The sequence below is a fragment of the Vigna radiata genome, chromosome 5, assembly GCF_000741045.1.
Source record: "Vigna radiata var. radiata cultivar VC1973A chromosome 5, Vradiata_ver6, whole genome shotgun sequence".
NCBI classification, from domain to species: Eukaryota; Viridiplantae; Streptophyta; class Magnoliopsida; order Fabales; family Fabaceae; genus Vigna; species Vigna radiata.
The window spans coordinates 21,812,778-21,839,309 of record NC_028355.1 but is presented as its reverse complement, the minus strand read 5'-3'; the positions used below and the strand labels follow the sequence as shown (position 1 = coordinate 21,839,309).

Here is a 26,532-nt window from a genome sequence, read left to right as displayed (position 1 = left end):
GGTGATTGAAACAATTGTCGCTCACCATGGGCCTCTCTCCTTATGGAAATGGTGAAAGATGGACTTTTCTAAGTAAAATCTTAAGTTGGAGTGTCGTAATCATGAGAAGAAGAAAAAATTGACAACAGATAATTTTACTCTACTGCATTGTTTTTGTTTTTTTTTTCATCCAAATCAATTACTGTTAAATTAGTCAAAATTCGAGATATTGAAAAATGCATTGATCTACACTGATCCATAGAAAGGGATAACAAAACAAAAATGTTTATGATTTTTTAAAATAAGACTCTGATCTCTATGCATGGGAATTCTGAGTTCTGACACATCAATGATGAGCACGCATGTAGTAGCTAGAGACGCGTCAGAAAACTTCAAGTCTAAACTGCCTATATGTTTTCTCTGACATTCTCCTCGTAGATGATCTGCAATGACGAGAGGTTTTGTGTATCTGTTATTTTTTATGTGTATTTTTTTTATTTCCTAATGTCGTGTTTATTTTCCTTTTGTTTTAGCTTTTCTAAAAACAAGGCGAACGGAAATGTATTTTTAGAGGCGAAGTACAAGATTCCCTGCCAAACAATCCGTTCTACGTTGTCACAATCATGTCCCCATTGTAAGAACTAAGAAAGACTGTATTCATGGAATCACGAAGGTGAAGTAACAACTGTCACTGACTTATACGTACGTAAAGGGTGGGACATGTTCTTTACAGGCTTAACAGTTACGAAAGCGCAACGTAAATCAACCAAGCCCTATAGTCAGAAGAAGGAGAATCAAATCATTATGCGATTATACTATTGTTTCAAATTTAACTACTTAAAAACACTCTTCTTTTCTTGGCATCAAATCATAAAGTCAAAAAGGTCAAATCACCTTTTTGTAGCCCCTACACATGAAGGCAATGACTGAAATTAAAAAGGCAGTGGAGGGTAGGAGGATTATTATATCATAATAATGCATTAAATCAATGAACGGTCGTGAATGTGGATAGGGATGGCATGGCCACAGAAGAAGCATCATGGGGGCGTGAAGTTTCAAGTACAACAATTATATGAAGGTTATATATAATGCAGGGAAAATATATATATATATATATATATATATATATATATATATATATATATTCCCCACATGTAATTATAAGTTGAGACAGTAGTGATGAAAGTCATCAAGGTCTTGCGAACAATTAATGATAAACATAATGATGAGCTTTGATATACTATGAAAGTAGGGTTACAATTTACAAAATGTTCTCTTTATGAAGAGGACCACCATCTGCGATCGCTGTTGTACTATGAGTCGAATTGAAACAAAATCCCATTCTATATGCAAAGTGCATGTGCTGTGTTTGACCATTCCACTTTGCTAAGGTGGAAGACATGCACAACAAAGGGGCATGGAGTACCTCTTCGTGTACCTGGTAATTATATTTAGGATAACTTCATAACTTCCACTCCTTTCCTTTCAATGCGTTGCACATCAGAACGCACACATTATCAATAAAATAAACTTTCTGCATCATATTGGCATGTTTAAATTGACTCGATTTTCAATGATATATACATACAATTTACTACAAATAAAACCGCAACTTTTTGTTTCAGGGATGAACATAAGGAAATAAGAAAAGAAAATAGTCTCCAAATGATCCAATCCCACTAAGCCCACCAACACATTCAGGACCACTCGATCTGTCCTTGAAAATGACGCATCATGCCATCTTGTTCTATATGTATTTAATTGTGATGGACTAAAATTACAGTTTGTTCATGCGATTGGGTCAAGAAACAAATGGACCAAAAGCCCAAGAACAAAAACAATTTGCTGTGCAAACAGAGAAACTATAGTATTTTTGTATTCCAGAATGATTATAGTCGCCAATAATTTATACATAACACATAATTAAGTGTTTGTAGTATAGTTCCCACTCCTGAGCTTTATCACCAAATGAAAAGCAGAATAAGTTTTTGGACGATTAGAATTCAGGAAATTAACTGCATATTAGAACGATGGAGCAATCAATATTCCAGGAAAACTTATTAGAATATATAGCAGGTGTAGTATGGTAATGGAATACTCCACCATGAACTATGTGAAGGCGATTCAAAATGGTCTCACAGATTGAAGATATACGTAGATGTGGAAAGTCCAGAGTGTATGTGTTTGTATCGTTGTATCCATTTGCAAGAAGAATAACCGGCGCAGCCATCCACAGAAAAGTTGAGTTCTGTGGTCCCTTCCTTTCCAAACAAAACAACAACCTAACATTACTGGGTTATTGTTGTTCATTACTCATGACATGACGCATGTCAGAATCATTATCAGAGTTCAGTCTTATACCACCTTTCACATTGGTCCTCCAGACAAGACAACCATATTAGGCATATAATTGGAAAGTGACGGTGTCTACATTCCCTTATTTATTTATTTTTTGGTAATGGAAATTGATAATAATCTTCAACTTAATATATTCATATATAAAAACTTAATCTTTATAGAACATTTTTGGATTTTGGATTTTGGATTTTTTTTACCATTTATAAAAGCATTCTCCTCGTCTGACAAGTAAAGTACTTTAATGAAATGAACTGCCAAGTTTTATTAAATTAGTGTTTATTAAATTCTTCATTTCTTAAATATTCTTTATCTTATCTCGATACATATATAATTTGGTCGAAATCTAAATTAGTTAAAAATAGTTTTATGTTATGATAATGGTAATTATCTTAAAAGTGACATTATAATGATTTGCGATTAAATTAGGTTGCTTACACCAGGAAGACAATGGCGTGTCCGAGGAGGGTTTGTAGAAAGTGTTATGATAGAAAAGATGAGTTTAGGTTTGTGATATAATAATTTGTGAGTGAGGATGGCTATGATGAAGAAGCGTGAAGGAAGATGCATGGTTTGATGGATCGAACGGTGAGAAACAACCCACGAATCAGAAAGCGGGTCCCACATTCCCCACCAACGACCTCTTCCTCCCGCCGCGACACACTCTTCCACCCATCGCAAAATTCAACCACCTTTCTTCTCCAGTTTACGCGTTACACTGCACCCTCCGTTCACAGTTTTAATCATTATTCTCCTCCGAAAACAAACCCAATATCCTTTAGTTCACGCTTACAGAGAATTTTGCGATTCCCCTAAAATCCATCCTCTTTGATTAATTATGATCGTAATTCAATCATATAATCCAATCCGTGTGTTGTGTGGTGTTGTTATTTCTGAGATTTGAGTGTTGCGAAAGAGAGATTGAATTTATGATAAGGGGTGGATTAATCGGGGAGGATGCAAACGGTGGGGAGAATACTGAGTCAGGGCGTGTATACGGTTTCGGGGCCGTTTCATCCGTTCGGAGGCGCCGTCGATATTGTGGTGGTGGAACAGAAAGATGGCAGTTTCAAGTCGTCGCCCTGGTACGTTCGATTCGGCAAATTCCAGGGGGTTTTGAAGTCGAGGGAAAAGGTGGTGGATATCTCTGTCAACGGGGTGCCTGCTGGTTTCCAAATGCATCTCGATCATAAGGGGGAAGCTTACTTTCTCAGGGAAGTCGTTGCACAAGAAGAAGACAATTTGGTGTTTCCGCCTTCTTCTGACAATGATAAAGACGAACACTCTCGCAGGTCCAAGAGTTGCGATTATGATGCAGAGGGTGCGGTAAAGAGTAATTCTCGCCGTTCAAGAATACTTGGATTTGTTTTTGGGAGAAGGTCTTTGAAGCAGAGAGAGGGTAATGGTGAAGCGATTGGGAAAAGGGTGGGTTCGTTGGAGCGAGCTGAGATTGCAGCTAACTTGTTAGACCTCAAGTGGTCCACTAATTTCTCCGGGGAAAAAGGGCAAAAGGTTCTTGCTAACTCGTCTGGGGACGGTAACGTTGTCGTGGACGATGATGAGTTGAAAGAGGAAGCTTGTTTTGGTCGTGAGTGTGACTTGAATCGGAAGGAAGTAGTGTATGATATTGCAGAGTCTGACGTGCAAGTTGCGTGCGTGAAGGTGAAGCTTGTGGAAAAGGAATTGAATGGAGAAGAAGTTTCTGGGGTGAGCGCTGTTGATGCATGTGATAATAGTAATGATATTTCCAAAAACGATGTTTCCGCTGATGGGGTTTACCGTGAAACACCAGAGACCTCCAAGTTGGGCGTGTCGTGTTCTAGTGAACAAGCTGAAGATGTGATGTACCTTGATGGCGCAGCAGAATGTGAAGAAGTCCGCGTCCATGTCCATGATGAAGTCCTGCATCGTGCCACTGTACTGCTATCTGAGGTAATCTGGTAAATTCAAGGACAAGTAGTCTTCACCTATCGTTTTGGCCAGCGGAATTAAACAGAAATAAATAGTACCTTAGCATTTGAGTTCTCCTATCAAAACTAGCAATTGAAAATATAACACTGGTCACCGAGAGGCTGATTTTAGTTACTGTAGATGAGATGGATGGCTGCATTGAAGATTAGAAGGAATGACTGGGATAAAATTAAAACCTTGGCCCATTTTGATTGGAGAACATTAACATTAGTATTTATGATACTATATTTAAGTTTTGTCCAATAATAAATGATACTAAATCTTCTATGGAATTTTTACATGTCAACTCGAATAACTGAAGAGTCATTCTCAATCCTCAAAATACTTCTACTAATCCCCCTACTCACCATACACAGAAAGAATTGAAATTTTTTTGTTATTGTGTTAAATGCATTTACTTTTTCATTTAATACTTTCTTTCTTACAAAGAACTCGAAAGTTTTTGTTGAAGCATATACCACTGTAGCATAGCATAATTAAATCGAGCAAACATTTAATCTGTTTTCTTTGACACTCACACTAAAGTTGTCCCTTAGGGTACAGAAGCCGTGGAAGTTATTGAGAAGGCCGATCTTGGGATGCCAGTACTGGGGATCTCTGAGTTCCATTCTGGGGTTCAGCAAATAGATTGTTTGGATTCTGGTGATATTATGTATAATGAGGTGGATATTGAAGATCAATCAATATCTACAGCACCTCAAACTGTCAAAATTAGCCTGGGACATTTTTCAGGTGAGAAAGTTGAGCCCAATTATGTTATCAAACCTTCCAGCTACAGCATTCTGGATTACCAAGCCATAAGCGAGAATATGAAGGACAAGGACTTCTCCAGCACATTATCGACTCCTCTGGACCCTGTTGATGATTCTTTACCTAGAAAAGCATCAGGGAGATCACCATCACTAAGTTCAGAGGATGAAAGATTCCTTTTCAGTGACCTTGATGAAAATGCAATCAATAATCGACCTGAGACAACACCCTTCCCTGAACATTTAGATAAAGAAGATCATGTTTCTTATGAGAATGACACTGAAAAGTTAACTGCAATGTCGTGTCCCGTAGTCATTCCTAGAAATGAAGCTGCTGGAGAGAAAGTTGGGCAACATTCGGGATCCTTGCCAAACTTTTCTTCTAGAATTGACATTATGAATCAACATGATGTCCGTTACCCTTTAAGTCAATCACTGCAATCAAGATCAAAATCTTTGCCATGTGCATTTCCTCCAAAAGTTGATTTAGAATTTCTAAAACCTGATGTAGACAAAGGAAACAACCTAACACACGAGGAGTCAGGTACCAAGGATTATCATCATTCTGGGGAAATCAAAGACACAACTCCGAAGCTTCCCCTTGGTAAGAGACCTTGTATAAGTTGACTCTCAACTAAATGGAAAACAATCCATGTCTTGAGGTTATATTTCATCCTCTTCTGATAGTGTACTGAACATACTGTTTTTATGGAATAATAATTGTTAAGCATTTTATAGCAACTAGTTATAATTTGGGTAAAGATTCAGATGCGACTCTGTATTTTGAGCAATAGTTTAGTTTTAGTAGACTTGTATTAATAACAGCAACAGCATTATTGTAGCTTTGAAAATAAACATTAGGGTGTAGCCTTTAGGTAGTTACTATACTGATTCATCATTTATGCAAACAACAGTCTCTATAAACACTTGTTGTATGAAGAGATGGAATCTGACTGTATTTCTAAAGCATTCAATGCTGAATACCTGGTTGGTAAATAAGTTTACTTCTCTGTACCCTGCGGCATGATAGGTTTGTATTAAGATTGGTTATCATTATTTTTCGTGGGATCTAGACATGGTGCATTTTGAATGTTTATATGTATTTGAACTGAAAGGCATGATACCAGCTGACCAAGTTGAGAAAAATTATACAGGAGATGATCCATCAACACAGAACCCTTCCCCTGCTGGAAACTGGAGACTTTGGCCTTTCTCCTTGAGGAGAGCTGGATCTAAAGATTCTATATTGTCGCCGTCTCTAAGTGATGCCAAAAACACTACTGATGGTAATTCTCTAGAGAATACTACTAACACAGTTATGAACAAAGATAAACCCAAACCCACAGCAGGATCTAAAGATTCTATATTGCCGCCTTCTCTAAGTGATGCCAAAAACACTACTGATCTAGAGAGTACGATTAGCACCGTTGTGAACAAAGATGAACCCAAACCCAATTTTAAAAAAATAAAGGTTAGGGAAACAACTCCAACTTCTGAAGAAGTAGCCTCCTTGAATCTGAAGGATGGGATGAATACTGTGACCTTCACTTTCTCTACAGCTGTGCTGGGGAATCAGCAGGTTAATAATCACGGTTTTCTATAATTTCTTTAAAAAAAATGATGCTTACTTCACGTTTGAAATATCTCGTTTACTGTTAATTTCTTATATTTCAAGTCTAACCGGCAGGTCGATGCTCGAATATATCTGTGGAAATGGAACACTCGCATAGTGATCTCTGATGTGGATGGTACAATTACAAGGTGAGAGTATACATATTTGTCATTCACTTGGGGTAGTCAGATGATCGAGCCAGAAAACCTAGGCTGGCCAGTTGCCATTTGAACTGTCTCAATTGGATCTAAATGTTTTCAGTAGATAAAGATCCTTGTTTGGTCCGTCTAGTCATGATTATTTATTCTAAAGTTGGAAGGTATAATTAGTTTAACAACTATGGTTAGACCTTCAAAGTTTAAGGATTATAATTAGTTTCACAAGTTGAGATGATAAGTATGGGTTAGTATATTTAAGAAAATTGGTTGTTATTGGAATGCCAAGCACATTATGAGTAGAAAATAAGGAAGTAAAACAAGATGGACAACAGAAAACAAATAGAAAATGTTTGAATCGCTAGGACTTTCAGCATCCCTGTAGTTTGTCAATTGTAATTTCTGTCTTGTTTCATGTCATTCAGGTCGGATGTTCTTGGTCAGTTCATGCCTTTGGTTGGTATTGACTGGTCACAGACAGGTGTTGCACATTTATACTCTGCTATTAAGGTTTGTTTATCTTGGCCATGTGGTTATTTAGATGTTTTGAGACTGCTACAATGTCATGTATAGTGGTTATATCCTCTAAATATAGTGATTATACATAATTACGTATGGGCAGTTTTTGGGTAGGGATTAGGTATGCTCAAAACAAACAATTGGTTGTTTTATCTGTTAAATCCATGAAATTGCTTACTTTGATTTTAAAAGTTTTATTAGTTCTGATATGATTAATTTTCTGAGGAGTTTAATAATGGGAACTGTAAATTGCCTTGCCCGTAATAACTCTTTTGATCTCTTTTCACCTTGTTTTGTGTCTTTCATGGTCTTTTCCTTGTCAATTTCACATATGCAGGAGAATGGTTACCAACTTCTTTTTCTTAGTGCTCGTTCAATTTCTCAGGCCTATCTTACACGACAATTCCTAGTTAATCTTAAACAGGTCATGTTTAAATATAGTAATCATTTTCCAATCCATTTGGACAACAAAATTTGGAAGGAGAGAAACTCATTTACATTTTCATATTTATTTTATAAATTGCAGGATGGAAAAGTTTTACCCGATGGTCCTGTTGTTATTTCTCCTGATGGACTTTTTCCTTCTCTGTATCGGGAAGGTAACGTCTCTTTCGTCTCTGCTGCTTCTTATTGTTACATTCTTCCAAGTGGTACAACTTTTTTGTATGAATGTTGGTTGTCTTTGACGATACTTAACTTTGATTTCACGGGCAGAACAGCATTAAGAAAACAGGGTAATTAAACTGGTTGAAAAAGTTGTTTTTGAACAATCTAACACTTCACTGGGTCTTCTGTAAATTTTCCATCTAAATGTACTGATCAAACCTAATGTAGAGAATCTAGGGCAAATAGATAAAAAATTATTTTTAATGTCTGGAGGCTGGATTTCAAGTAATTTAGCTAGCGAACTAGCGGATTCAAATCTGGAGGCTGGACTCTCTTGTGCGCTGTTTTTACCTTAAATAATAGATGGCCTTTGAATGATAGGGTTATGGTATAGCATTGAACTAGGAACCTCTTCGAATAGTATAAATGGGGACAATTGAATAAAACGACAACATTCCACTTAGATTCCCTTAGATAATACGAAGACACAAGCACTCTGCATGCCATAAATGAAGAAGTTTTGGATTTTTCTCTGGCTTGAGTCTGATTTTTTTATTCTAGATCGTGTAAAAAACTACCATGTAGAGGTGTGACCAATATATTTAGGACTCTTATGATTTTTTATGTTTTCTTATAACTTATTGGCCAATTAATTTGATGAACGAATCAGTATAAGGATTCATCAAAGTTCAAGGCTGCATGTGAAATGTCTGGGCCTCGTCAATATAATTCTGGTCTAAGACAATCATTTTCTTTTCTTTTTTTTCTCTCTTTTCCAGTTATTAGGAGGGTTCCCCACGAATTCAAAATTGCATGCTTAGAGGTTAGTTTCATATATTAAATTAACATACTCTAATATATTTCAACCTCGTCATTCACAATGTTATTAAAAGTCAATTTGAATTTTTATGTCATCAGGTCATCAAGGATCTTTTTCCTTCTGATTGCAATCCTTTCTATGCTGGTTTTGGTAATAGGGATACGGATGAAATCAGCTACCTTAAGGTTGGAATTCCCTTGGGAAAAATCTTCATAATTAATCCCAAGGTAAATAATTCATCTATTTTTTAAAATTTTAAATATTTGCTAGAAGTTTCTAAAATGTACTTAGATTGTCAAACTATTCTTATTTTTAATTTCACAGGGAGAGGTTGTTGTAAACCGTCGCGTTGACTCAAAATCATATGCTTCTCTGCATGCTCTCGTGAATGGAATATTCCCCCCTACGAACTCCCATGAACAGGTTTAATCTTGAAGAAGCTTTATCTTTTTATTTTCTTGTTCATGATGTCAGCCGTGGGGATTGGTACTGTGGTCTTCGGAACGTTTAAAATTCAATGCAAATCATGTCGAGTGTTGTGTGAGAGAGCTGGGATGGACCTTTTTAAATTTTCCTACTGTGTGATTTAAATCTGTTACATCATTTTGCTTGAATGTAAATTTTGTTTTATTAAAGGTTTCTTTGAAAAGCTGCATGTTGTAAATTGCCTTTTGCCAATCAATCTTTTTTCTGAACCTTGTTTGCAGGAGGACTTTAACTCTTGGAATTTTTGGAAACTACCACCTCCTGCTATAGATATTTGAAAGGTCCCCATGGATTTTTTTGGCCCAATTATGATGGTCTGATCCGGATGGGCGCAGGCTGTGCCGCTCCAAGAATTATACGGGTAAATTTATCAGCTCTACGTAAACTACTCTGACTAGGATTAGGTTTTAGTAATTAGATACTTTATATATATTTTGCATATTTTTAACACAAATGTTTGCTTTAATCAGAAACTTCAAAGGATTATCTTTATATTTGTGCTGGTATAATACGTTCTATATTTCCCCTGGAACTGAAGTATTGAAGATATTAATTTGACTGATTTTATTGTATGCATGTATGTTTATTGTGGTGTATGTTTTCACCATTCCATGTGTTCCATCGTGCATGCTACTTCATTGTTTTAGTTTTTTTGCTAATACAGGTTATATATATGTGTATCTGAGCCCAACAAGAACCACCATATTCTGTTGTTGACATGTACTCTGAATTGATTGATTGGAACTAATAATTTGGTGGATGGAACTCTTATGAAAGAGCGGAATGGAGCTTCTTCCCTGTTTGTTGCAGCGAGATCAAATTCATTTTTGTCATTGGTTAGTTATGAAATTAACCCATGACCACTTAAGTCATGGAATCCCACAACTGATATCATTTATTGATTATAGATAGATTAGTGCATAGTTAAGTCCTTTTTCATTTGATTGCATAACTTGCATATGTATATGTAACTGTAATTGAGTTATGCTTTATTATTCTAACAACGTATAGAAAAAGTTTATGCTTGTTTTAATTCGTTGTTGTTTTTCCTTTCCCAAAGGGATACAGTTATTTGACACCTCTCATTTCTCTTGGTGCCAGATCAGATCTCATCACATTATTACTTCTCTCGTATTTCTTTTTCTCTAAAAGGTGTAGATTTAGCATTGGATGGTCACCAAACATTATTCCTTACTTTTATGTTTCAGTCTTCTACTCGTGTAAGTTTTCCGAATTTAGTGCAACTTCCTTTATAAAATCTTTTTATATGTTGAGACAGACACTTATATATCACACAGTCTATTACTCTCTTCTTTTCATCTGTCATTTATCATACCTATACTTTTTTCTTTCCTTCTTTATCGTTTTATCTCAAGGTGCTTAACAAGTTCATTCATCTGTATCCTGAAATTAAATGAACTCACAGGGACAAGAAATTAGATATCAGATACTTTAGGGTGTTAAAATTAAATAGATGTACATATCGTATTTCTCTTCATTATTGTGTAATTAAATGATGGTCATTTCTATATATATAGCGAATGTTGTTAAAAATAATAAAAGAATAATGAAAATGAAATGAACTTTTTAATAAAATAAAACTAATTTATTAACAAGTTAAAAACAAAAGCTTAGATAAATTTATATTTAATCAACTGTCTTCATAAATAAACAAATAAATATAGATAAAATAAGCTTCTCTAGTATTTTCTTAAACATATAGATAAACTGTATGAGGAACCTTTCACAGTAAATTAATTCAAACTTACAAAAAAATAACTATATTTTTTTTCTGTTAAGTGTTTATTGAAAAACTTATTTAAACAACTTATTTATGCATAAACTAAATTTACTTTATAGATAAGTTCATTTTCTTTTATTGTTTCTTTTTTCTCTTTTATTAACTGGCATATTTATAGGCATAAAGGGTGATCTGTTAATTTATTCTCTTCGCAAGTTGGGTATATATAGAAAGTATATATATAAACATAATATTATTCATGTTCATCCTTCGTGTGTGTAGATGTAATATGATTTTCTCAAACAGCTACATGGTGAGAAATGAAGACCATTCCAAATATTATATAACATTTCGGTTAATACTTCATGCTATAATACCTAACATATACACATACACGAAAACTTGACATTTTCAATATTATAGTTGTTTTTTGTTATTCTTTTAAAAAATATTTTATTAAAAGACAAAGATACAAATAAATATAAATCTTATTTTAGAAATCAATTTTATAAGATTAAATTAAACTTAATTTTTTTTAATCTTATATAACAATTACTTAAAATTTTTCTCATCAAAACTTGTTAATATATATATATATATATATATATATATATATATATATATATATATATATATATATAAAGTATTTTTCTTAATACATGTAATATCTTTGCTATTAATAAATGATACTTCTCTCTAAATTATCTCAAGTATAATTTATTTTCTCAAACACTTATTTCTATATTTTTTTTAGTTATATCAATAGTTAAAATTCACCTTACATTACAAATTAAATTATTTATTACAAATTTAAAATATGTTTTATACACTTAAATACATTAATTTATATTGACATAGTTTATATTCAAATATATTTATTTATTCTAAATTTTAAGTACAATCAATATTGGTACAGATTAATAATCACCATTTCACTATCTTTAGGATTATTATAATTCAAACTAATTATAATAGGCAGTTTATGAGTCCCTTTAAATTAAATTTTATTTTGATAGGAGGTTTAATTACTTCAACATCTACATAATTTCTTCTTATATGTGTTTGGGTAGTCAATCAATAAGTTTTCATCTTCACTTTGGCCATTTAGAAAGATACTTACTAAAGGTTCTTTGATCCTTTGTTTGTACGGGATTTGGAATAATGATATAAAATGCATAATAAATGCGATCTCCCACATCTTGCATTTGACATATATTTAGTTTTTGATATGGACTTGAGATCAAACCTTAATCTCGACCTAATCTTAGCTTAATATCCTTAACTATCGTTTAACCTTAATCTTCATTAAACTTTTGTCGAGAAATGTCATCTGACATCTTCTAATGTTGTCCGACCATCATCTGTCAATTAAACTAATATATTGGTCCTAACTATTTTAATGTCGTCCATTGTCTCACTTTTCTTAAGCCGTTTGACTCCCTACAGTACTCTGTTTTTTAGGATCAAAAATCCCTTGTTAAAAGTTAGTTATTCCTCTTAATATTGAAATTAAGCTTCTTTCATGGGTCATTTGCATTCTCTATGTTTCCTTTATTCCTTAGTTTGTGTATTTATTGTATTGGTTTGTCCCCGCAAGTGGTACATACTCTAATATAATGGTCCGTCTTTATCGACCGTATTTTTTAGTGAATTTCCAATACTTTTGCTTGTAGAGTAACAATACTATAAGCATCTCGCTTTATTGTATTTGTTATTGTCTTGAGGTATTAAAAGATTACGTGTAAAATATTATATCGAGTAACAATATGTTAATACAAATTACTTTTAACAATATTTTGATACAATAAATATATATATATATATATATATATTAAATTTAAAATATGTTAATATAATAATAAATAAATAATGAATTAGTAAAAATATAATATGTATATTATATATTGTAAAAAAAAAAATCTGTGTCAAGATTTTATTTTATTGTATATGTTGCTTCATTTACACATAAATTAAAAAATGTTAGCTATTTTTTATTTTCACCAAAATGCAAAATCATTTGCTTTTATCACCTTCTGATTTCTTTAATATTATTTTGCCTCGCTTGATAAAAATATTAAGACAAGAATAAAGCTATATTAAAAGGGAAAATACACAAGGTAAACACTAGCGTGTGATCATAACATTGAAATGCTTGTCTGCGAACTGCGCAAGGTTTCTGAACTCCTTTTCATCGATGAAACCGTCGTGGTTGGCGTCTGCGGATCTGAAGACCTGGCCACTACTCCACGACGCAAAGAGCCCTCCGGTGAGGCGCGCGGCACGACGGAGTTCGGCTTTGCTGATTCTTCCATCCCCGTTTGTGTCAAATGCCGTCGTCAACCACCGTCTAAACTGCTCCACCGTCATCACGCGCTTTCCATCACTGGACACATTACGCTCAATGAACGCCATAATATCTGAATGTTATGTCCACTTTGTTGTCAGCTTTGAAGCTAGGGTTGGGTATTTATGGTGTCACACACACAGTGTTTATATTATATACGAATACATAAGGAATAAGGAGTGTATCCAATATATTAATTTCAAGCATCGTTGTGTGCAGATAATCATGATGATTCTGGTTGAACTAATTCTATTAAATACTTGCTTTCGTGTTTGTTTAATTATAATGACGTGTTTATTCTCTCTTATTGCAACTTGGGATTCATAATACAAAGTATTAGCACAAAGTTATCCATGCTCGTCTTTTCTCTAGATGAAGAGGATTTTAAATATTTTAAAAGGGAATTTTGTTGCGTTAAAGGCGAAAGAACGTGTTATTTATGGAAACGCTAAAATAATAATACTGGTATAAAAATACGTATACAATAGTTGAAGATTACATATTTGTTCCCAATAGTTTATAGACACTATGAATGACTTGGAGTTTACAACCTGTCCATATACCATGCACGCCAATCAACCATCAACATTTTGTATTAACCATATCCACACCTTAAACATGCCTTAAACGCTTTTATTGTTTGTTAAAACTTTGATTAAATAATTTAAATTCTATTATGGTCGTTATATAAATACACCATCAAAACACTTATATTTATATATATATTCTTGTATCCATTTGTCCTTCACACATTCATCAACAGGATTTTCTTTTTTCAAGAAATAAAAAGTTAAAAAAAAAATCTCAAATAAATAAAATCAATTTATAATATATAAATAGACACAAATTTTATATTATAAATTAGTTTTATAGAATTTAATTAAATTTAAAATTCACTTTCTTAACATTAATATAATCAAAATCATCTTAATATCATACTTTTTCTATTACAGTAAACTTGTGTTCGTGACTTTCACAGTCAATAAATAGTCTTATAAATCACTTTTTTTTTATAGTGAAGTAATGTTATACAATACTAATTTATTAATGGTATTTATAAATTTTTTCAAATTTTTGGATTTCAATAAAATAAAAAAAAACAATTTAATAAATTTTCCTCATAATTCCAATAGTTACTAAATTAAGCATAAATTTTGTTGGTTGGGGACCTTTAATATTTTTTTTATTTGGTTCTTTTTAATATCTCTCAGCTTCTCATCTTATTAGAAATTATTAGAAAGTAAATTTTTAAGTATAACTCAATTCCACAAAACTGACTTGTAAGAAAATTTAAAAGATTTGAAGTAAACTCTAACGAGATCACAGTTTACAACATTGCTAAGGGTTTTGGAAAGAAGATGGTAATGGCGAAATCTTCTCTTAGAATACTCCCTGATGAGATCATATTAGAAATTCTGTCTTAACTTCCTGCGAAGAGTCTCTTACGATTCAGGTGCGTTTCCAAATCATGAAATTTCTTTATCATCAATCTTGATTTTGTGAAATTGCACCATGAAAGGTCCACGAAGTTGAAAGAAGCCGAAACTTACCGTGATATGGGAAGAGAATATTTACGGTTAGCTATTGGCTTATCTTGGTTGGAAAGGAATGCTGCTGCTATGAAGCAAGCAGACCTTGCCTACGAGTGTTTCCGTGTGGTAGAGATAAATGTTATGCTGCTGCCCTGAAGAAAGCTGCCATGAAAGCAGCTGCCCTGAAGAAAGCAACAGACCGTGACGCAGAAAATGTCCCTGATCTTCTGTGTTGCATGATCCTATTCTTCGGTTTCTTTGGTTCAGTTTTGTTCATCTTCCGTCGCCAAAAATGCCTCTTGCCAATAATTTCCACTGTCAGCAAGTTAATTTATTTTTTTTAAACTTTTGTCATCAAAATTTTGATCTTTTTAACATTCTTAGACTTTTTCATTTATAATCTTTTATTTTAAAAAAAAAAAAAGAGTGTGTTAGAAGTCTCACATCAATTAGAGATAAGGCCAAATTATAATATACAAGTGAGATGCAAACCTCATTTTACAACCCGATTTTGTGGGGTTGAGTTAGATCTAAAAGTCACTTCTAACACATCTTCTGTTTTATTTGAACATATTTAAAAAAATTATTAAATAGCTAAAAGTGAGAGAGAGAACGTAACAAGAATAAGATGCTAAAGATAGTTGGTCTGCATAATCCCTCACCCATGGATGATTAATTTTCCTTTATATTTCTTCAAACACAGAGAAAAGTACCGCTAAAACTGTGATTCATTTGGTTAAACAGATTTTGGGTGAATGAGGGACAAAATGTTTAGTGATGGACCGAAATAATTAACGGATTAATGCATAGTAAAGGTGATTAAGATAAGAATGAAATGGGATATTTAATCTAATTTAACAAAATTGACTCGTAATTCTTGTAGTTAATAGAGATTAACAAGGAAAAGAAATTAAGTTTGAGAGTTAATAGAGAAGCAAAGGGTGAACATAACAAGAATAGGGTGTTAAAAAGAGTTGGTCTGCATAATCCGTGCTCCATGGATAAACACGAAGAAAAATAACGGCAAAACTGTGATCCCTTTGGTTAATCCGATTTTGGGCGAAAGTAAAGCATTATTTAGTGATGAGGTTAACGGATTAATGAGTAGTTAAGATAGTCAAAATAAGAAATAAATTAAATATTTAATCAAATTTAATAAATTCTATTTGTAATTTTAATGTTAGGAAGTTGAGAATATGGGAGCCAGAGCAAGATGAACAAGGAATAGAAATTAAGTTTAAGAGTCTAGAAATTAAGCATAGTTCTGTGTTGGGTAAAGATCATGATTTTTTTTTATTTAGTTCATTTAATATAAATTCATATTGTCTAAGTCATATCTTTCAAATTAGCATTTTTTATTTTATTTAATATATTGTCAAAACGAATTCAAATTCATGAGTTAATCTAATCTATTACGGCGGATTGAAATAAAATAAAATTTAAAAGAATAAATTTTGATACAGATTAATTTTAAATTTGATTTAGTAAAAATTTAATTTATTTGAATTAAATAATGAATTGAATGGACTTATTCACTCATCCAATTTTTTTAAATTATATTATCATATTAAAAAAAATTAATTATCATCATTACTTCATTTATCTATTTAATTTGTTACTTTTATCATTTAAAATGAATTTTATTTAGACTCAATTACAAAGATTTTTTCTTTTCAATAAAAAAGCTTATAATTAAATAAACTGATTTATCTAATCTATCATGGTCAAATCAGATTCAATTTTCAAATTTATTAATAAATAAGTCAAATTAAATTCAATAAGTTACTAAGTAACAGTATATTAAGCCAAACCAAGCCGAACTGGGTGAGCCGTTTTTACAGCGAGAGGGCCGAAATAATTAATGGGTTTGTTAAGATAAGAAAGAAATGGGATATTTATTTATGTTTATGTAGTTAAGGCGAAGGGATTGAGTGAAGAGGAAGGCTAAGATGGAGTCCCGCGGACACTCAAACCCGCTTCTATCGTTTTCCAGCTTCGTCCATCAACACTGCGTCCGTCTCGGGGCCGACCTCACCACTCGTTTGGATGACACAAAGCGAGCCCTAGCTCAAGCTCATCAAAATCTTCTGTCCCCCAAACATGCCATTGCCGCCACTGCCACATTGGGCGCCAATCACGTCGCCAAGTCCCTCATCGGCACCTCTGTTTACACCGTCAGCAATTCCAACAATGAGTTCGTTCTTATCTCCGACGCTGATGGTGCCAAGTCCATTGGATTGCTCTGCTTTCGCCAAGAGGACGCCCAAGCCTTCCTCGCTCAGGTTTCTTCCTTCCACTTTCCTTTATTTTCATCCTCTTAATTGCATTCTCCTAATTCTTTACTCCCTGTTTTAGGTTCGATCAAGTAGCAGAGAACTTCGAAACAAGGCTAGGGTTGTTCCAATTACTCTCGACCAGGTCTTTTGCAATTTCTCAACTGTCTCGTCCTAATACCGCTTTTATGAAATGATAAATAAATGTTAATTCGGATTTCTGAATTATGCTCTGGCTTTTATTTAGTGTTGTTTGAATCGATGGGGGTGTCATTACTACTGCGACTGTATGATAGTGTGTTGTGACACACACACACACACACATATATATATATATATATATCGGCAACCATTATGTTGATTCTTACTTCATTAGCAGCATATGTATTTTTCCAATGTGAAGCCTCTATCTATCTACTGACGTTAATTGACCTATCCATGCTTGACATTCAATAAAGATGTGGATGGACTTCTATCATATTGAAAGCCACGTGGTTGTTAAGTACTTAATTATGACAGGGAATAATTCTTTTTGAAAAAGTTGAATTTCCATTTACCTTTGAATCTCTATATAAGTGAGACAATCCCTGTCACTTATTAGGAGCTTTGCAACATGAATTTTATCGTACACCTTTGTCTTTCCTATCATAAAGGGGAGGCTATGCTATTGACTGCAACTGGATCGTTTTTTTAAAGCATGAACCATAGTGTTAATCTTGTACCTTTCATGGATGACTTTACTTGCACAACAGGTATACATGTTGAAGGTGGAAGGCATTGCATTCCGATTCTTACCTGATCCAGTTCAAATAAAAAATGCTTTGGAGGTTAGCATCTACAATTTTTGCATGACCATTTCAGTTCAGTGGCAATGACAATAGTGGGCGAAAAAAAAAAGCTTTGATCATGTTAGATGAAGTGTGGGAATTGGTTCTTTGGCATTAATTTAAACTAAATTGTACATAAACACGTAAAATATGTTAGTGAACCATATAGGGTTCCTAGGTTGTGCTAAATGTAACTTCGATTTCGTGTTTATCAGCTCAAACCAGCCAACAAGGGAGGCTTTGATGGAGTTCCTGTTTTTCAGGTGTGTTCTCTTTTCTTTCTTTCTTTTTTCTGAACGTTGGATGATTTGTGGTTGGGACTTAAAAAATGGTTTTAGTTTGTCTTTTCATCTATGCATTATTTATCACTATAGCACGCAACTATTACTATTGGTTCAGTATACTTCAGTTCACTTTTTCTCGCTGAAATATTTGTCAATTAATTAACTGCAACATGTTGTATACAATACATATAAATATTAGAGACTGATAACTTTAAGCCATTTCACTATTTTAGTAATTCCTTGCTTCGGTGCTAAATTAGCACTGTTGTTGACTAATAATCATATATGCTTCCTTACAGTCTGAACTTTTGGTTGTGAAGAAGAAGAACAAGCGTTACTGCCCAGTGTATTTCTCTAAGGTTGTCTGATTCGTTGATCTTATCATTATTTCAGTCATTATCTAGAATCATTAGTCATTTGCGTTTTGCTTCATAAAATATAAGTATATAGTATTTTATCATTTTTCTGGTTATATGGACAGGAGGATATTGAGCAGGAACTGTCCAAAGTTTCCAGAGCATCTAGAGCACCTGGTGCTTCTCAGCACATAGTGGTATAGTATTCTCCATCCTTACTCTTGTTACTTGGAAGCATCTTTCAAAGTATTCTGTTTAAATTATTATACTTTTTGTCGTTGCAATGTATCAGTCAAAGCTGCTCGCAAACTTGATAACCTTTTTACCGCAAAAGCAGTAGCATATTTAATTTAATTTAACCCTAATTTCGTGTTGCTAGTGCTTTGTGCTAGACTTACCTTGATTCTTGAATAAATATTAACTTATAACTCCCTGTATGATCAACTTGAAAACTTGCTGAATATTTGGTTGAATCATAGTTGTCTTGTGTACTATATTTTCCTGATAACCATGACATCATTGTCTTTTGAGGATATGATTAAGGCAAGAGATGCTTGTGTTATTTAAATTTGCCTTTGAATCAAAATGGGCTAGGAAACAATTGTGCTGATGGACTAATTAGTTTTAGCCCTTTAAATGGTTTACATTTTGCCAATGCTCTTTTTCCATCTTCATTGAGAACAAAGCATCTTCCAATGGATGGTTTCAATGTAAAAATAGAATCACAGGGCTTGTTTGATTGAAGAAACTTTTTTTTTTCATCAACAAGTACAATAATGGTGTGTTTTTAACTGTATTCCTTGCTTGGAAAAGTTGTGTAGGAAATGGTGAGAACTTAGGGGGCTTGGAATGAAGATTTGTTTTCACCATTTTTTTTATAAATCTTTGAAAGCAGGACACAGCCAAAAAAAAAAAAAACTGACATTCTTGTAATTCTTACTGGAAATAAGAAATGAAGACAGAATTTTTCCAAACCAAACAAAGCATGTTCATGTGTAAACCCTTGTAATCTGTCTTCCATCAAAATGGGTTAAAGGGAAAGGAAGAAACTTGTGTTTTAGTAAATAAAGTGGATTTAGATTTTTGTGTGTGGAAACCACATTGTTCCTGTCGGTTAATATAAATTCTGATATTCTGTTAAGTTTCTTGTGTTGTTCAAATAATACAATAACTTGCATGCTAGAGTGAATTTGTTTTTTTAATCAATCATTCGTAATTTATTTGAAGTTTGTGTTTCTCTCTGTTTTTTTTTTTTTTATATATATATATATAAATTAACAGGTTGCTAGCTTGGAAGATGTACTGAAAAAAATGGAGGTAGTTACCTCTGCTTACAAGTTCTATAGCTTATAAGCTTGGCAGTGGTCTGAATTCTGATAAGTTCTGTCTCTCTCTCTCGATGCAGATGAGTGAAAGGAGTTCAGGATGGGAGGATTTGATTTTTATTCCCCCAGGAAAAAGTCACTCTCAACACATACAAGAAATTACTGAATGATTTCCAGGTTGCAAACTTAAGCTAACCATAATTTCATGTGTTTTCCTTGTGAAATTGGATGTTATTGTTGTCGCAATTTGATCAGCTGGTGAGATGCCAGGACGTCTGCCTTCAAGTTTTGTTATTCTTGTCTTCTCAATAGAAATTCCTTCTGATGTGAACGCTGCATTAACATTCTCAGTGGATTTAATGTAAGGAAAATGTGAATGTGAGAGGACATAAAGGCTAACGTACATTTCAGTTATGAGGTCATTTTACTGTAGTTGAGCATGCTGTCCGAGGGGTGTTCTTACTCATACGTGTACAGATAATTTATTTGTTTAGGAAATAGCTGTGTAATCCTTTTCATTGAATTCTACAATTTTGTGGAAGAATATGGTTTTCATTTGCATTTGATATCCGATCTGTTTTTGGACAACAGATCTAGAATTTTCTTTTTGGTGGAAACTAAGGAGGACTAACAAGATTCATCACATCTCAAGCACGATTTCATTGAATGATTGAAATAGGGAGCATGACATTGGTCTCGCATATATTTGCCCACTTTTATTTGATCTGATAATTCTTGGATGTGGGGACAGAAATGCGATAGTTTAACAGCTACTAGGATGTAGCCCTTCAAAACTTCCCCCGGAATCATTTTTGGTGATATATGATGTGGGGACGCACAACCTGCAGACATTTGTTTATATCAATTTTGAACAAGCTAAAAGAGATTTTTTATTAGATATATTATAAACTATAAGGAATTGGTGAAGACTCGCAATTGAGAAACGAAGAATAGCAATCTCTCCTTGCATGTAAGAGAGTGACGTATCAACCGAATAGTTGGCGAGCCTTGTCCTTGCACTTTTAAAGTTGAGCATTTTTCCAGTGTTAATGGACTTGGGGATTTTACTTCTCTGCCCCTGTGGTTCTTAACTGATTTTAGCTACTGATACACAATGGTATATGGGTAATTTCAAATCTTTATGCCTAGTAATTTAGTTGACCATTGGCCTTGATATAAACAAAGCCGTTTTGTTCGGATTCATTTGTCTCATTCGAAAGGAAATATCAAAGCAAGGAAATCACACTCGGAGTTACGTAAATGATTTGAGATTTACTCTTATTTTCTAACTGCTACTGCAACTACTACCGATCCTTACTCCTTATTCTCTTCACTATATTTAACTACTACATAATTCATACCTAAATTGATTAGTGGGGAGTTCATTTAAATACGTAGTATAGTCCTCTCCACTCGAGCATCGCTGATAATACTACCCACGGGATGCAAGGTTTGAGTGTTCGAAAGATGCTGAAGACAATGCCATCTAAAGCTTTGATCACCATAATCAATTTTGTTTTCCTCATTGTCTTTCTGCTTGTTTATGCCACCATTCTTCCCCATCCATCTTCTGACTATTTGGAGAATGCGGGCTCCCTTGTGAGGTGCTCCTTGGCCGAATGTCATCACAAGAAGGTGAGCCTATACTTTAGTGGCATATCATTTTTTTTTTCTTTCTTTTGTGTGTATAAGCTTAATTCAAACTTCAGCTGATGTGCTTGTGAAGCACGCGTTCTATCTGCCATTATTTATCCGATCTTCAAAACCTGTAGGCAGAAAAAAGCCTGAAAATGAAAGCGGTATGGGAAGAACCTCAAGAAAACCAACACAGGGAAAAGAATGTAGTACCAAGCTTTTTTGGCGAGATGGGGAAAGGAACGAGGATAGGGATGGTGAACATGGAAGAAGGCCTTGTGAGAGAATGGAACACGCATGGGGAAACCACGACGGTTCATTTCCAGAGGGTATCACAGTCTCTGAACTGGACAGACCTGTTTCCTGAATGGATAGACGAGGAAGAAGAGAATGAAGTGCCGTCGTGTCCGGAGATACCTATGCCAGAGTTTGCAGAATATGGATGCATGGACATCATCGTTGCCAAGCTGCCATGCAGGTATCCCGAAAAAGGGTGGAACAGGGACGTTTTTAGGTTGCAAGTTCATCTTATAGTTGCGAATTTAGCCACAAAGAATGGAAAGAAGGATTGGAGAGGGAAGACTAGATTGGTTTTTTGGAGCAAGTGTAGACCAATGATGGAACTGTTTCCATGCGACAACTTGGTTAAGCGGGAAGGTGAATGGTGGTACTATGAAGCTGACATGAATAAGTTACAACACAAAGTTTCATTGCCCGTCGGTTCGTGCAAGTTGGCCATGCCTCTCTGGGAACAAGGTGAAAAAATTACTTTCAAAAACTTTTACACTCACTGCATATTACAGATATACACCATTTATACCAAAATATTATTTCCCAAATTTAATTTTCAAAATATTACTGAGATGAACAAGTAGTATTTACAAACGCGATTCTAAAAGAAGTTTTATTCTAATGAACAACTTTAAGTTTTTGTTTTTATTAATTTAGTAAAAAAGTCTTCATGTAATTTTTTTTTTCTTTATTATAATTGTTTTTGAAAACAGCTATTTACATTCTAGTATTTTCAGCACTTTCTTCTAAACACCAATTGGAAGAAGCGTAGTGTTTCGAGAATATGATAAAAATATGGCTGATCTTAGCAATAAGTGACGGCCATATATTTCTTCTTCCTTCTCGAGTTTATCGTCTACAAAATGCATTTATTTTCTTCATCTCAAAAGCCTCAGTCATCTGGCTAAGAAACCCACTAAAAATAACAAACAAACAAACAATAAATGCACACGCTACATGACTAAAAATTTGAAATGCTCTAGCAATGAATGAGCTAATAGTTAAATGTTTGTGTTGGTCATCACAATCTTTATCGACAAGTATTAGTACAAGCATGTTTATTTGAATTTTGGTTAAACCACCCATACCAACCATGCAACCACTTCACTTTTCCTGCTATGCATGTGAAGGTAATCAACTATAGGATTATAATCCCTCCACCCATACCTGTTACTGTTTGCTTCATTCAGACGATTAAACAAAGTGGATAAAGATGTAATGAGCTGGGATATATTTGGTAAAACATGGGCTGGAAATATTTTTTAATTGAATACTAGAATCTATTGTAATATCTTTCATCAATTTCTACTACTTTTAGCTTGTCCATCTCTTTTTTCTTTCAAATTTGGAACTTCAATTTTCACTTATTTTAAGCTAACTATCTTTTTTTTCCACCAACCTTTTTTTTTTCTTTTTACCCTAGTAGAATTCGTTTGCCATTGTTCGTAGCGTAAACAAATTCCGTAATCCGCCAAATCCATGCAATATTTTATAACATCTGTGTCTATGGTAGTGTTTTTTCCTTTTATTTTACATTGTTGTGTTTAAACATATATAAAAGATAACTGCCAAACTCTTCATTCAGAAATAATCTGTACAAAGTTTGAATCATTAGAATTGAACATAATTCTTTAATACTGTTAAATCTTTTTATTTCTCTTGTTCTAACTAGAAACTTAGAGCATTCAAAAAAGTCTGTCCCTCTTATTTCCTTTGCCTGTTTTTATATTTTTAATCATTTGACCTTTTAATTTTCGATCTTTTTAAAGAGATTAAAACCTTTTAAAATATTATTTTCTCTTTAAATCCTTTACCATAATAACGTTTATATTATTTCATTATCAGATTCCTACTTGATCGTTTCAATCATCTATAACCAGACATAGAACAATTTCGGACAAATCTCCGCAACAATGTTTTAATGTAATAAAAATATATGCTCTCAAACAACTACGTCTCTCTTGTAATACTAAAATTTACATCCATTAATAAAATCTAATTAAAAATTCAAGAATAGTTTTCGAAAACTAAAGCAGGAAGTAGTCAGAGATAAAAATACATAAACCTGGACAAGTACGTCTTTCTTATAATATTAATAATAAGAATATAATATAAAATTAATGATATGAATTTTCTTTGAAAAAAAAAATTGAACTGGGTTACATTTTTTAAAAGTGAGAAAGTAAATAATAGAAAAGAATGTAATTGAAGTTGAGAATTTGCAGGAAGGAAGGAGTTGTTGAAGAGTGAGAAAAACGGTGGGAAAATGAAGCGCGAAGCCTATGCGACAGTGTTGCATTCCTCAGAAGCATACGTTTGCGGCGCAATAACACTAGCACAAACCCTCCTCCAAACAGGGACCAAACGCCACCTAATCCTCCTCGCGGATAAGTCAATCTCTGTTCCCAAACGCAGGGCGCTATCGGAAGCGGGTTGGAAGATCCGAATGATTACCCGGATCCGAAACCCAAGGGCAGAGAAGGGAAGCTACAATGAATACAACTACAGCAAGCTCCGACTGTGGCAGCTCACCGACTACGACAAAATAATCTTCATCGATTCTGACATCATCGTTCTCCGGAACCTGGACATCCTCTTCCGCTTCCCGCAGATATCCGCCACGGGGAACGACCAATCGATATTCAACTCCGGGATAATGGTGATCGAACCTTCGAAGTGCACGTTCGGCGAGCTGATGCGGCTTCGCGATGTCATCGTTTCGTACAACGGAGGGGACCAGGGGTTTCTGAACGAGGTGTTGGTGTGGTGGCACAGGCTGCCGCGGAGGGTGAACCTTCTAAAGAATTTCTGGGCGAACACGAGTGCAGAGGCAAGGGAAAAGAATGCGCTCTTCGGGGCGGAGCCGGCGGAGGTGTATGCGATTCACTATCTGGGGTGCAAGCCCTGGCACTGCTTCAGGGACTACGACTGCAATTGGGACACCCTGGAGCAGAGGATGTACGCCAGTGACGTGGCGCACCGGAGATGGTGGAAGGTTCACGACGCCATGGAGGAGGGTTTGCAAAGATTATGTGGGTTGACGAAACGGCGTCGCACTGAGCTGAAGTGGGAGAGGAGGAAGGCTCGGAGCATGGGCTTTTCTGATGGACATTGGAAAATCAATATCACTGATCCCAGACGATTTACCCCTCTTCTCATCCATTAGGTTAGTGAAAAAAGTTCTTAATTAAAGTCTAAATTAAATTAATGAAAATAATTTATTTAGAAATACTAATTGTACTATATGAATATTCATGGCAATTATCAGATATTAATTTACAAATATATGGTATTAATGATTATTATTGGGTTTGATTACCTTTGCATTAATGTTTATCAATAGAATTCACTGTCACAAGCCTTATAAGTATACAACGGATGTCTAGGTACATTGACCCTGATCAATCCTAATAAAGGATAATGATATTTAGACAACATTTTTTTGACAACATTTGAACATTGATTACGTGTCAATATGTGATTGGTCAAAAATTATTCCACAATAATGTTTATAATTATTATTATTAATTATGGAATAATTTTTGACCAATCACATATTGATACGTAATCAATGTTCAAATGTTGTCAAAAAAATGTTGTCTAAATATCATTATCCATAAAAATATTGACCTCTTTTTGAAACATATCTGATTTGAGCGTCGGAGTGTCTTCTGCATATCAATCCCCAATCGTAAAGAATTACATAAAGAGTTGGGACGATCGCAACGTAACAAGGAAGGACGACCGATCCAGACAAATGTTACCGAAACAGTAATAGTTCTTAGTCTTAATCTCAACCACGATAAAAGAAAAACTTTCACTTAATAAACAAATAAACATTAAGCTTTTTCTTTTAGTGGAAATTTTTGTTGTTATTGAACTACTGAAATGTAATCTGATTTTTGACATTTGAATTCTTATAATTTCCAGAACATAAGATTCCCAAGGGTCACCCAATAGCATGGATGACAGTACGAATAGGTCCGGCCCAAACCCGCATTTAAAATGCAAAATGTAAGTTGGGTTAGTTGGTTTTGACCTCCGAGCTTATCCGTGTAATTCTTTCTTTCCCTCTTTTTAATCGATAATAATATATTAATATAAAAATTTTATAATATATTTTAGGTTAAATATGTCTTTTGGTTTTCATATTTGTACCAAATTTTTAATTGGGTCTTCATATTTTTTTTTGTTCCAATTGAATCTAAATATTTGTTAATTTGAAGCAATAAAGCTTTCTCCGTTAACTTTCCACTGACGCCGTTTAAATGTGATGACATGGATCAGACATTAGTAGGTTATTTAAAGTGATTCAATTACCTGAAATTTTTATTTAAAAAAAATAGTTAGAAATTTGGAAAGAAAATCAATCACAGCCTTGTCAAAAATTACAGAAGAACTACAGATAGCAAAATTTTCTATCACTAAGGATGTTCCAGCTCAAGGAAATTCTAATCTGAGCCAGGAAGGAAATAATGGATTTATGCAGCAGTATAATCATCATGCAAAAAAAATTGGTAATATCCTCTATCAATCAGAAACATGGTTTGAAAACTCTCAGAAGACTGGAGAACAGATTTGTCAAAATACCCTTCAGTTGGTGCCTAACATCCTCTCCAATTCCATTTCTTTGAAACAACACATTACATGAGTTAGCAAAGCATTCACCACT

The 26,532-nt window shown here is 34.0% G+C and overlaps 3 protein-coding genes across 10 annotated transcripts; all 3 read left to right on the top strand.

Annotated features, from left to right (window-relative positions):
• Positions 1 to 2,678: 2,678 nt before the first annotated feature.
• LOC106762116 (phosphatidate phosphatase PAH2) lies at positions 2,679 to 10,675 on the top strand. Of its 8 annotated transcripts, none has more exons than XM_014645834.2 (13): positions 2,680 to 4,266; positions 4,842 to 5,658; positions 6,209 to 6,633; positions 6,742 to 6,815; positions 7,247 to 7,331; positions 7,678 to 7,764; positions 7,867 to 7,939; positions 8,726 to 8,769; positions 8,865 to 8,993; positions 9,091 to 9,189; positions 9,474 to 9,613; positions 9,917 to 10,088; positions 10,359 to 10,675. In XM_014645834.2, exons 1-11 carry the CDS (start codon positions 3,292 to 3,294, stop codon positions 9,528 to 9,530), a joined length of 2,865 nt encoding a protein of 954 aa, XP_014501320.1. In that variant the 5' UTR covers positions 2,680 to 3,291; the 3' UTR covers positions 9,531 to 9,613; positions 9,917 to 10,088; positions 10,359 to 10,675. The 8 variants fall into 8 exon arrangements, with proteins under 8 accessions (XP_022636698.1, XP_014501322.1, XP_022636699.1 ...); XM_014645833.2 differs by having other exon boundaries at positions 10,354 to 10,675; XM_022780976.1 differs by lacking the exon at positions 9,917 to 10,088.
• A 6,092-nt stretch (positions 10,676 to 16,767) lies between these two features.
• LOC106759913 (protein TIC 22, chloroplastic) lies at positions 16,768 to 20,457 on the top strand. Its single transcript, XM_014643298.2, has 8 exons — positions 16,768 to 17,151; positions 17,225 to 17,287; positions 17,895 to 17,969; positions 18,185 to 18,232; positions 18,553 to 18,612; positions 18,735 to 18,806; positions 19,891 to 19,926; positions 20,015 to 20,457. Exons 1-8 carry the CDS (start codon positions 16,819 to 16,821, stop codon positions 20,102 to 20,104), a joined length of 777 nt encoding a protein of 258 aa, XP_014498784.1. The 5' UTR covers positions 16,768 to 16,818; the 3' UTR covers positions 20,105 to 20,457.
• Positions 20,458 to 20,620: 163 nt separating this feature from the next.
• On the top strand, positions 20,621 to 25,928 carry LOC106761452 (UDP-glucuronate:xylan alpha-glucuronosyltransferase 2). Its single transcript, XM_014645004.2, has 4 exons — positions 20,621 to 21,569; positions 21,707 to 22,325; positions 24,086 to 25,026; positions 25,791 to 25,928. The coding sequence occupies exons 1-3, from the start codon at positions 21,378 to 21,380 to the stop codon at positions 25,024 to 25,026; spliced, it is 1,752 nt and encodes a 583-aa protein (XP_014500490.1). The 5' UTR covers positions 20,621 to 21,377; the 3' UTR covers positions 25,791 to 25,928.
• The last annotated feature ends 604 nt before the right edge of the window (positions 25,929 to 26,532 follow it).

Coding starts and splice junctions, on each gene's coding strand:
- LOC106762116 (XM_022780976.1), top strand. CDS start 3,292: ATGCAAACGGTGGGGAGAATACTGAGTCAGGGCGTGTATACGGTTTCG. Junction 7,940..8,725: donor TCCTTCTCTGTATCGGGAAG/GTAACGTCTCTT, acceptor TCTCTTTTCCAG/TTATTAGGAGGGTTCCCCAC. Junction 9,190..9,473: donor CTACGAACTCCCATGAACAG/GTTTAATCTTGA, acceptor CCTTGTTTGCAG/GAGGACTTTAACTCTTGGAA.
- LOC106759913 (XM_014643298.2), top strand. CDS start 16,819: ATGGAGTCCCGCGGACACTCAAACCCGCTTCTATCGTTTTCCAGCTTC. Junction 18,233..18,552: donor ATGGAGTTCCTGTTTTTCAG/GTGTGTTCTCTT, acceptor GCTTCCTTACAG/TCTGAACTTTTGGTTGTGAA. Junction 19,927..20,014: donor ATGTACTGAAAAAAATGGAG/GTAGTTACCTCT, acceptor CTCTCGATGCAG/ATGAGTGAAAGGAGTTCAGG.
- LOC106761452 (XM_014645004.2), top strand. CDS start 21,378: ATGCAAGGTTTGAGTGTTCGAAAGATGCTGAAGACAATGCCATCTAAA. Junction 21,570..21,706: donor CCGAATGTCATCACAAGAAG/GTGAGCCTATAC, acceptor CAAAACCTGTAG/GCAGAAAAAAGCCTGAAAAT. Junction 22,326..24,085: donor CATGCCTCTCTGGGAACAAG/GTGAAAAAATTA, acceptor GAGAATTTGCAG/GAAGGAAGGAGTTGTTGAAG.